The sequence below is a fragment of the Ptychodera flava genome, chromosome 14, assembly GCF_041260155.1.
Source record: "Ptychodera flava strain L36383 chromosome 14, AS_Pfla_20210202, whole genome shotgun sequence".
In the NCBI taxonomy this organism is placed as follows: Eukaryota; Metazoa; Hemichordata; class Enteropneusta; family Ptychoderidae; genus Ptychodera; species Ptychodera flava.
The window spans coordinates 7501745-7514283 of record NC_091941.1 but is presented as its reverse complement, the minus strand read 5'-3'; the positions used below and the strand labels follow the sequence as shown (position 1 = coordinate 7514283).

At 37.4% G+C, this 12539-nt stretch overlaps 1 protein-coding gene across 1 annotated transcript; it reads left to right on the top strand.

The window, feature by feature from the left end:
- The first annotated feature begins 532 nt into the window (after window positions 1–532).
- On the top strand, window positions 533–12539 carry LOC139149160 (uncharacterized). The gene is made up of 8 exons (XM_070720732.1): window positions 533–812; window positions 3544–3622; window positions 4592–4691; window positions 5149–5273; window positions 5812–6046; window positions 8092–8229; window positions 8399–8506; window positions 9554–12539. The coding sequence occupies exons 1-5, from the start codon at window positions 683–685 to the stop codon at window positions 5879–5881; spliced, it is 504 nt and encodes a 167-aa protein (XP_070576833.1). The 5' UTR covers window positions 533–682; the 3' UTR covers window positions 5882–6046; window positions 8092–8229; window positions 8399–8506; window positions 9554–12539.

Below are 12539 nucleotides of genomic sequence, written 5' to 3'. Positions count from 1 at the left end.
AACTCAGATAGAGAAGCATTAATATTCACATCTCACTTATTCAAGACTGGCTGAGAGCAGCACTTCCATTCAGTTAACATCATTACGCCATTTATTATGCCAAGAAAGATGAAGCCAAGACATTTTGCCCTCCCTGGTCTCAGCCAGGAATGGTTATACCTTACAGAGTTTTTTCCCACGGAATGAAAACAAATGTACTTGGGCTGAGGCCCAAGTACAATAAGACATTTTTCAGAGCCCCGCCCTAGTGCAAAACTTTAATATATCAGACATCTATATATATATATATATATATATATATATATATATATATATATATATATATATATATATATATATATATATATATATATATATATATATATATAAGCTTATATCAGAGATATCTGTTTAATATGTGTGCTCAGAGAGCGAGGACCCCTGCCCTGCACGATTGCACTATTCTGATGGAGATAGCATCTGTAACATAGATAATGATCGTGTAGGCAGTAGTCGTCGGAGTGCTCAAGTAAGGACCTCGAATTGCGCCCTCACTGGTGACCGACCGATTACATATAGGGGAAGACCTTCGAACTTGAACAGAGAAGGTCAGGCGAGATAACTGTGGGGGCTTCTTCACTTATATGAGAACATCGACTTTACATGCATACTGTGTGTTCAGTGCGCCTGTCACCACGGATCCATGGCAGAAACAGGAAGACACGAAGGGCAAGATAGCGCCAAAGTTGATGAAAACACATTGTGCCAAGTGGTCAGCAAAACAGCCGATAAAATTAACGAACTCGTACACAATGCCAAAGAAAAAATAGCAGGTAAACTTCCTATCAATACGCTGTGACCCTTTCCCTGTTGAATCGCATACAGGTACATTGTCGACTGACAGTGTTGTTGGCTTACGATAACTAGCTGCAGTACAGTAGCTCGTATAGCTGAAGCTCTGCATGACAGGGCTGTGTGACACAGCCCTGTCATGCAGAGCTAGTATAGCTGCAGCTTGCTGCGGATCCGTAGCCCCACAGGCGTACGGAATGTTTCCTAGATCGTCGTGAAGGGAAGTGACGGACACTGCATGCACCGTGAGGCCGAAGGCCGAACCTCGGTACTGTATAACAATACCAAGGTATGTCACGGAAAATCGACCGGCGGCCCGAAACAAACGAAATAAAGCATCTACCTCAAAAAAAATTACATCGACCGGTCGGAAATACCTTCAAACTTTCAAATCTTTACTCTGGTTACAGAATTCTTTCAAATCTGCCAGTTATGGGCGATAATTGACTGTCCGGCGAATACTCGCACTTGCATTGCCACTCAGCCATTTTGAATAGCTGTTTTACTCCCAAAAGCCTTTGCAAGTGGACGAGTGACCCCGTGACCCCACAACCACTAAATTCAACCGTTAACCGTTAGGTAAATTTCATACTGTCAGGAATACAACTTCAGCTATCTGGCAACAAGGCAATCAACGCAAACCATTGCCTCGGCAGCGTGATGTTCAAATCCCGCCATCTGACATTTGTAAACAAACTCTTTACGGTATTGTTATACAGTACCGAGGTTCGGCCTTCGGCCTCACGGTGCATGCAGTGTCCGTCACTTCCCTTCACGACGATCTAGGAAACATTCCGTACGCCTGTGCGTAGCCCTACCACTCCCTTTGCTGGTTGTGTTTGGGGAGTGGCAAAGGGAGTGGTAGGGCTACGGATCCGCAGCAAAGCTGCAGCTTGCTGTGATATCGCAGCGGTACTTGTGGCAGGGACTGTGGCGATGACCCAACCCAATGACCCGATCGCGTTCGATATACGTCACAAGTAGTTGAAGTACCGCTGCGATATCACAGCTAAGCTGCAGTACAGTAGCTCGAGGTTTTGCCTGGGTATTTTGGTCGGACGGCAAAACCAGCGGACCCAAATATCCTGGCAAAAACTCGAGCTACTTTACTGCAGCAATACGATATGCAGGCACACAACTCACTGTTGTATCATGTGTGTAGCCCTATTTAATTGTAACTAAATTGATCGATACAAGCAGTATTCTGTGATTCAACCAAGAGTTCATATGATCATGGAATTCTGCTTCCTCCATGCATGTCATGTCACAAAGCATCATCAGATCTGCCAACAAGTAATAATAATAATAATAATAATTTAATTCTTAGAAGAAATGCACTACACATACGTCTCAGTGCCTTTAACACAACAAACAAACAAAAGACAAAAACAAAAATCCATTACAAGAGTCACAAGTGAAAAAGTCCAAAAATCCAAAAGTAAATGAAAAAAGTAAAAATTCAATAAAACGCATTAAAAAGCAGGCAAGCAAGCAAAATGACCCGTACAAGACTCGTACGGCATTAAAAATTCACCATGTGGAAAAGGTCAGCAAAAATGCAAAAAGTTTTAAAAAAGTCGCAGAAACGAATAAAAAAACAGTTCCAGATAAAAAAAATGACTGATCATCCCTAGCATGAATAATACTGGCTAAAAAGGTAAGCCTTTAAACTACGTTTAAAACAGTCAACACATGTAGCATTGCGGATCTCGGCCGGCAGAGAATTCCACAGAGACGATGCAGAAACAGAGAAAGCCTTCTGACCATAACTTATTAAATTTCCCATAAGGTGGCACTAATCGCAGAGAATCGGCAGATCTAAGATCTCTAGCAGGGTGTAGAGCTCAACCAGGTCAATCAAATATAGTGGTGCAACACGATGAATAACTTTATAAACAGTCAGCATGATTTTAAACTTGATGCGTGCCTCAACAGGTAGCCAGTGTAGATCGATTAGTACAGGTGTGATATGGTCGAACAAGTGACTGTGGTTCAGTGGTACCATGGACTCGGATGGAGCCTCCATTGGAGATTAAACAGAGAGAGCTCTCCCCACTACCTCCATGGTGGTACTGACAGCAAGGCACACTAGACAGTGGGGAATTTCTCCCAATATAGAGACTTCCTTTAGTAGAATAGTTCTGCGCAATTTAATAAACATATGCCATTTAGAAAGTGTACCTGTATGTTCATTATCAAATTATCAAGTTCACCATTGCCTTCTGTGCAGGTATTTTCAATTTTTTCAATAATAGTGATATCTTGTGTAGAAAAGACATACAGCAAATTGTCACTTGCATGACATATGTATTTCATCCATCTGGATCACTCCATTTGTACTTTTTAACCTCAAAGCCATGTTTTGGAGTTAAATCATTACAGTAACACTTTGGACAAATTTCCCAGTCAGAACTCTTCACATGAGAGAAAAACTATAATCGGGATAGCATAGCATAGCTTTATCAAAATATGTGTAACATTTATAGGAGGTCTCCTGATTGGGAGATTTTGCCCCTGTGAGAGGAATTGTCCTTCTAGTGTGTCTTGCCGACTATATTGAACACTGTTGCGTTATACGTATTATACCCCTGTGAGAAAGAAGTGGATTGTCTAACCTGCAATACTCAAACACATCGGGGAAAATTCAGACCAGTGTACTGAAGCCAATAACAAATGTTGGAGCTTTACAAAATAATTGTGCTTTTGTTTCAGCTTCAGGTGATGATTTCATGACCACAGCCTCAAAGTACCTATCGCCAATAATAGGACTCTACGCTTCAACTCTTGCAAAGTAAGATTTCAAAGGAACTTCCTAGAACTTTTGAAAAAGTATTTCTTTTTTATGATTTAAAATATTCAGGTCCAATTTAATCTTCCCTTTAATAAAATTCATTGTTTGCTGTCCATGGGCAGGTAGATTTTTACGCAAAATGATGAAATAAACCCACAGAGTTTATAAAGTGTTACGATCAGGAGTAGCCATTTTCTTCACTCCACCCCCAAAGAGCATTTGAAAATTAGTGTATGTATTCACACTGTGTTTTATTTCAGTATTTATTTTTTTACCTGGCTGGTGAGTAGGTTTGAGAAAAAGTTGGGAGGGTAGTTTTTAGGAAATTCCAAGGACGACAAACAAAGAATTTTTATAAATTTACAATAGTAAAGGCAGTCGTAATAGTTTCCAATCCCAGTCATTCATGTAACTTCAGTTTTGTTTTTATTTTAATGGAATGCATCATACAAAGCCAAAAAATATATCTGTTCATTTGTTATTGAGGGCGCTAAGCAAGTTTAGTGAGAGATACACAGAAAATACATTTCCGAAAATATGTGCATATTAATGAAATTTATATAATTGACCTTATTCATCAGTTATTTGTATTCAATAATGAAAATTACCAGCTGTTTACTGTTGCAATAATTCTTTATTGTGAATTTATAAACTTCAGTGGAAATGAATTACGATAGTTGCTTTATAGGAAAAGACTAATTGTCATGTATTCAACAAATAGGTTATGTGTATGTCACTGCTGTTGTCCTGATGTAGGAATTCTAATACTGTTGAGGAAAATGGCACCATAAAATGTGTGGTTATGCAATGGTGAAGGTATGAATAAAAGTGAAGTTGTTGGTTTAGATGTTTTTTATTTGTTTTCTTTTGTCAATTTGCTCAGGTATCTCAAAAACTAGAAGAGTCTGATCACTGACTTGATGTTTCTTGCACTTTTTTTTGGCATACTACTTACTATATCAATTTCAGGTTGAATGTCACATCATTAGAGGAATTTCTCAACCTGATGAAAAGTTACCACAAACATGAAGATGTACGTGATGTGTATGAAGAGCTCATTGCTGCTGAAGTAAGTAATTACAACAAGAAAGAAAAACTTGTCCATTGACAAACTTACCATTTGCAAATAAATTTACCGGAATGAGTCTGACAAGTTCAATTAGGTTGTGACTATCTTCTTCAGGTAAGAACAAGAAATCAATCACAATAGAAGTTTAGCTTAGTCATGAAAAGATTGGCAAAAATCAATCATAAGTTAAATAAAAAGCTCTCCTGTTGGATCCCTCCAGCCAATTAGATTCTTGTATTTTTGCATAGAAACACATTGCTATGACATTTAGGTTGTTATGCCAATATATAGTCAAGTATAATTTACATTAGGACATTAGCACCAACAGTTTCCAAATCAAGCACGTTTACAGTGAATTTTGTGATAGGAACTGACAGAAATTTCTGATTAAATAGTTGTCTTGTCCCTTCCATACAACGGAACTCAAAAAAATTGTACATTTTCATTTCCTCTGTAGGATTCTTGGGATGAAATCTTGAAAAAGTATGACCATGCTTTAGAAAAAAGAGAATGCAGAACAGAGCTGACTGTAGGATCACCGGCACCACTGGATGTACAACTGACTGACCTCAAAACATCAAGGTAAAATCATACAGAGAATGTTAAACTGTGAATTTGTCCAGAGACCCTGGAGCAGTCTTGCTCTAGGGTCTATGGTATGTCCTTCTCATACCAGAGGACAATTATACTAGCTGGTGCACTGCTAGCAGACTTATATGACACACAACAATCAATGTGTTTACAGATATTATCTTGTTTTCCAGCAATGTTTGTACTCTTTTCCAGGAATATCTGACAATGAATACTAATGAGGCAAGCTACAATTATACGTTTTTGCTGTTTTCAATACACATTTGATGGTTCATATTCCTAAAATTAAAAAACCAGCAAATTTTTGTGTGCAACCAACACACATAGGTAGCATGGATACATTTAAATACAAAACTTTAATTAACATCGTCATTTAACAAATTTCACAATGCTTCGTTATTTTTTCACTATCAGAATCAATGGTTGAGCAAAGTTGACAATTTACATGAAAAAGGAAAACCAGGCTTGATAATATGACACAGACAAGTATAAATTCATTCTGCATGCAGCTTTTGTGATTTCCTTGCAGGACATTGACCTTAAATGACCTCATCGGCAAGCAGAATCTATTGCTGGTGTTTCTGCGACACTCTGCCTGACTACCGTGACGAGAGCATACAGCACAGATAGTACAGCGCCGTGATGAAATATCGGCAGCTGGAGGTCACGTGCTGATGGTCTCTGTCTTTCCTGAATATGTTGGAACTGAGTGGATGGAGAAAATGAACTGTCCCTTTGATATGCTGCTTGATCCAAGCCAAAAGGTAGGGGATCGTATTGAGTAGGATGAGAGGAGGCAAAGGCAGTTCAGATTTATCCAAGCCACTTCAGACCGCCCCTGCAATTTTTCCACATCGTGAAACCTACCTTTTTAACACCTTTTCTCTCTGCGATGAACCCTTTGAGCACCAATGTCAATTTTTGTCACCTTTATAAAATATACCCGAGTCTATTTTTTTTTTCAAATTTTTGCCAAAATTTTGATAAAAAACAGTAGCGAAGAAATGTTGCGTCCATTTGGTCCAAAATTATCAAAACAATTACCGAAAGATGCATGAAAATTGGTAAAATGTTGAAAATGTTGGTTAGAAAAATTACAGCACTCAAGGGGTTAAGATAGAATCGTCACATGGGATGCTACAAGCAGGAACAATTTGAACAATCTAGCACATAGAATGCAATGTTTTCAAGTCATTTTATGCATAATCATGGTGGAAAAATGGGTAATTTGTAAAGTTCTTCAACAGAAAAGGCATTCAAATTTTGACATGAATTCCCTTTATTATACCAGAAAATGTACATATGAATGACTATACATTCCATGTATATGAATCCTATTAATATACAGTACTGTACACAGATTTCCAAACTTCAGTTGTGAGCTTTTTAGCTCCGCTGTCAGCGACGCGGAGCTTATCAAATAGGTTGATTTTCCGTCGTCGTCCGTCGTCGTCCGTCGTCGTCGTCGTCCGTCGTCGTCCGTCAACAATTGCCTTCTCCTCTGAAACCGCAAGTCCAATTGCTTTGAAATTTTATATGCAGTTCACTTGGGGTGACCTCACTTAAGTTTGTTCAAATCGTGGTGAAATTTGCATATTTGTATTTTTGGGGCATTTTTTGGTGTTTTTGGTAAAAAAATCTTCTACTCTGAAACCGCTTGTCCGATTGCTTTGAAATTTAATATGCAGTTTACTTAGGGTGACTTCAGTCAGATTTGTTCAAATCGTGGTGAAATTTGCATATTTGTATTTTAAGGCAATTTTTGTCATTTTTGGTTAAAAAATCTTTAAAAATCTTCTTCTTCAAAACTACCAGTCAGATAGCTTTGATATTTGGTACATATGTCCCTAGGGATGATCTCTTTCAGATTTGTTCAAATTGTGCAAAATATGCAAATTTGCATTTTTAAGGCAATTTTTTCCATTTTTGGTCAAAAAATGTGTATTTCCAAAACTACTCATCTGATAGCTTTGAAAATTGGTATAGAGGTTCCCACAGATCACTTTAATGATATTTTTTGAAATTGTGATGAAATCTGCAATTTTTGTAATTTTGGGGCAATTTTTGCCATTTTTGGTCAAAAAATGTCTTTCTCAAAAAGTACTGGTCTGATAGCTTTGAAATTTGGTATACAGGTGTCTACAGATGAGCTAAGTAATATGTATTAAATTTCTGATGAAATCTGTAATTTTGTATTTTGGCGGCAATTTTGCCATTTTTGGTCAAAAAATGTGTATTTCCAAAACTACTCATCTGATAGCTTTGAAATTCGGTATACAGGTTTCTATAGATGAACAAAATAATATTTATTGAAATAATGATGAAATCTGCAATTTTGAATTTTTGGGGTAATTTTTCCCATTTTTGGTCAAAAAATATGTTTCTGAAAAAGTACTGGTCTAACAGCTTTGAAATTTGGTATACAGGTTTCTATAGATGAACTAAATTTGATCTTTTGAAATTATGATGAAATCTGCAATTTTTATTTTGGGGGCAATTGTTGCCATTTTTGGTCAGAAAATTTTATTCTCAAAGAACTACTCATCAGATAGCTTTGGTTGACATGTTCTTAGGGATGATCCGATGTTATATATTCAAAGTATGATGAAATCTTCAATTGTGTATTTTTGCAGCTATTTTAGCCACTTTTTTCTGGCCACTGCATTGAGCTATCAAAGATTTCCACCTTCTTCATCACATGTGTTAAAAATAGTTATTCTCGACATAAACACAGCGGAGCTATATTGGCCGCTAGGTCGCTTTTTTCAATGTCATTTCTTACAAGCCCGGTCGTCCATTTTTTCCTCAGCTTTATGAAGCAGTGGGATATGGCCACTCTTTGTTCACTGTATGGTCCATCAAGACAATGTACTATTATGCTTCAAAACTGGCTTCAGGAAAAGAACTTCCAAAGCCAATGTCGAAAGAGAAAGAAGATATACACCTGGTAAGTTCTTGCATTTTTTTTCCCTTGAGAGTACGGGGATCTGAATGGTCTAGAATCAAAGAACTGAGGTTGAATGCTACTGCACCAGTATTGATATGCACAACATAAGCCCGGAGAATATCAGCTTTCTTTCACTTCTCACTTTTACAGTGACTTTCTTTTTCATTAGGCGGCAGGAGATGTGATCGTAGACAAACATGGCAAAGTGGCATTTGTGCATCACGGTGAAGCTTCTACAGACAGACCAGCAATCAATGAACTCATACAAGTGTTGAAGGTGTGTCTAAGGGTTTGCTCATATGTCAAAGGTCACATGATGTTTTACATTATCAATGCCTGATTTCTATCTATCAACTTATCTGTCTTGCTTTTAACTAGACACAAATATACTTAGTTATCAATCTCAGTGCCAGCATAACCATGTTTTTACTTCCAGAAATGGACTTGCTCTAAGTCTGTGGGCATATAAATATCAAAACAGAGTAAATTGAAGGATAAACTTCAGCAGACTGTTTACATTAGTGGTAGGCTGTTGCAAATATCATGGGATGAACATGATGGCCGAGACAGTAATTCCTGCCAAGAAAAGCCAAGTGACTAGGGCAAATCTATTCCAGAAAGTTCATGATAAATTATGTATAATAATGTTTGATATATCAGAATGATCACATGAGAAATACTGCCGGTATAGTTTGATCAGTTTATATTGGAGCACGGTCCCTCTATCACCGTGGTTGGGGGTAACAGAAATTTGTGTACGGATTATCCCAAAAGACAAGACAGCTGGTTGTAGGAGAGCCTAATCAAGGTGTTAATGAACCTTCCACTACAAAAATTTTATATTTATCAGGCTGGTCAAAAGCTACTGGCAGTGCTTGCCATGCATAATGTTTTGGTATACATATTGCATCAGCAATTTAATTTTCATTGGCTTTGTGCTAAAGCCATAACGTGAAATGTACTGAGTAAGTACTAGATAAAAGATGATTGACCTTGTATTAAACACCAAATTGATCCTTTTTAACATGCTAGCTGATGCTCAACTTGTAGCTTTTAATTCTAAAGTGGTTATTGGCACTCCACATTTGATCTGTTATTTTTATTCACCTATGTGTTCCTCACCATTGCAAGGTCAGGAACTTTCTGTCAGAATTTTCTCAGGGTCCAAATAAAAGATGATTTGCATATGTCTCTGCCTGTTTGACTGATTCCCATCAGGACTATTAATTAAACACAAAACATCATCAAATGATGGCAACTCTCCTTCTTTGTCAAACTCAATGGAAGTTCTTTGTGTGTTTTCTTTTTAATCTTACTTTAACAGGACCTGGATAGAAGCTAAACAACTCAGTGTGAAGGAATTATGAAGTTGTCCATGAAAATTCGTAAAGATTTGCTTTTTCAATGAACTCAGCCTAGTGTCAATGATACAGTGGAGCTTCACAGTGAATGTATGTAAAATTCATATACACATGTTATTCTGGCAATGGACAAGAATTTCAGCATCTGGTCTTGTGAGGTTACACATGACAAAGAAATTAACAACAAACAAAGTACATTAATAAGCTATTACATAACAAAATACAGAATAACTGTGAATGTCACATACGAAGACATTGCATATTTATGAAGACAGATATTTGTCAATGAAAAGTCACGTCTGTGCTACTACACTTTGTAATATGGTCAACAGTGTCAACTGATGCATTCATTGAAGTTTGAGATGACAGATGATGCAAATTTTGCCAGGCAGTTGTTTTTGCAGATGAACTTTACACTTATTTACAAGTGACAATTTCTCTCATTCCAAGGTGACTTGACTTTTTACTGATTGTAATCATTTATTTGTATGAATTTTATTATTTTATCAAATCAAGGGAAGTTCCAAGTAATCAGAATATCAAAATAATTATGAATGCAGAAGTAGATTTTAACTTGCTTGAAATGTCATTGAATTTAATTTTAAGTGAAGAGACCTCGTATTAGACACCAAATTGATCCTTTTTAACATGCTAACTGATGCTCAACTTGTAGCTTTTAATTCTAAAGTGGTTATTGGCACTCCACATTTGATCTTTTATTTTTATTCACCTATGTGTTCCTCACCACTGCAAGGTCCGGAACTTTCTTTCAGGATTTCTCAGGGTCTAAAGATTAATGCACATGTCACTCTTATTTGTTTATTCTTGTATTTTAAAGGTTTTGTCTCCAATAAGGAGATGTAATAAACTGAAATCAAACATACAGACCAAGACTTGAATTTACCAAGCAGTATACCACACCTATGAAAGCCATACACACAAACTGACATGGTGTCAAATGTTATGAGCTGGATGAATCTCCCTTGTGGTTGTGCTGAAGTGAATTTTTGTCTTCCGATTGTATGTTTGATTCAGTACATCAACTTTAAGGTGATACCTTTTACAAATTATTTTTCCATACTGAAATTATTTACCAGTGTGAAACAACTTTGTTGTTCTCAGTGCTAATTGTGACTTGATTTTGAAAAGGAATACTTTAATGTTTACTGACAGAAAGTTTAAGGAAGTTTTTAAGTCTTTCAATTCTGAGGCAAACACTTTCCTAATGCTCAAATGTGATAGCAAATTAGTTTAACAGCTGAGTAACTTTGATTGTTGACAATTTGCGACTTTTTTGCGTATGCCAACTACAGTTTCTCAGTGAACTTTAACAGTGTGTTGAAATACTCAGTACTCAGCATGTCAGCATTGACTGTGTATGTGTGCCCTGCATTGCTAGTGTTGATATTATTGAATTCAGGTCCAGACTTGAATAAAATTGTCAACAATAACAATGCATTTCACACACTGACATGCGGCACTAAACACAGAAATTGTAGCTGATACATGGAACAAAAATACTAAAAAAATTGTCAAAGGCTACAGATACAGTAGCTTTATGAAGTCATGAGACGAAACTTCATTAATGCTATTAATTGTATTTAACTCACTGCAGCTATATGTTACATTTATCATATACCCATACCCATATTGCTACATCCTAGTGACGTTCACCGTAAAATATCAACCGTGATATTTCACGGTAAACGTCGAGATATGCACGATGAACGTCATCAGTTTTAGAGTTTTCCCGAACTACATTAGCAGTTTGTTGGTAAACAACGTAAACAACAAAATGGCTGCCGCTCCCCGCCTGCGAAGCGATGTCGCCGACGTAAAAACTTGAAGGGCTTCGTGGAACACGGGTATTTCTGGTTGCAAAATACGGAAATATCACGTTGAGTCTTGGAATGTTTTCCCATGGTATTTTTTTGGTCAAGGTCTAGCAAACATTCTGCCGTTCGCACGGCGCCGGCACTGTGCACGGTCTCCACCGAACAGGTAGTGAGCGCGTGGCGTGACAGCGATGTCGCGCGCGCTCGACGACTGTTGACATGGCAACTCTAAAGGTAAACTAACAAAATGGCATCCCCTCTCTGCGCGAGCTCCGTGCCGTACGACGATCGAAATCAGGATAGATTTAAAGCTGAGCAGTTTTTGATCGGTTACAGTTGTAATAGCATATTGCACCTTAAAATGTTCCTTCTGCATGACGATTTTTGTATCCCGGTGTCTTTCTTCTTGGGTTTCATTGAGATATGGACGATGTCGCGCGTAATGTTGACATCTTCGTCGTAAGCTTATACTTTATGAATGAAGCCTGTTCACATAAACATTCTGATATTTATGCGCAAGGCGTAATAAAGTAAAGCCTCAAAATTAAAGGTTTTTCGTTCTATTAGTAGAAATTCCCTAAAATTATGGGCATGGGTATATGATAAATCGGTTATTACCCAATATCGCCTGTTCCTTGTGTCGTATCAGCATTCGTGTCATTTGTGCTGCGTCAGACACTCGACTTCGTCTCGTGTCTAACGCAGCACAAATGACACTCATGCTGATACGACACAGGAACAGGCGATATGGGTAATAACCTCTAAGTATTCTGAAACATTATGTATGTTTCATTTATTGGAAAGACAGCTATTTGTATCTCATATGGTATCTATTATTTTTGAGCAAGCTCAGAAATGCCACTACCATAAAGAATTGTTAAATGGTTTTAACATTCCCATGCCATGCTGCGCCATAGTCAGATCGTTTTGATCCAGTGGTAATGAAGGCTTCAGGCACTCTTGAAGTGTCTCTTTCTTCTTTTATGCTTTTTTTCAATTTTGTTATAGAGAATTATGTATGTAGAGTCGAAACTGTCTGCTATAAAATTGTCAATTGAAAAATTCCATGACTTGAAGACTTATGTGCAATAAATATTATGGAGCTTCATCTTTA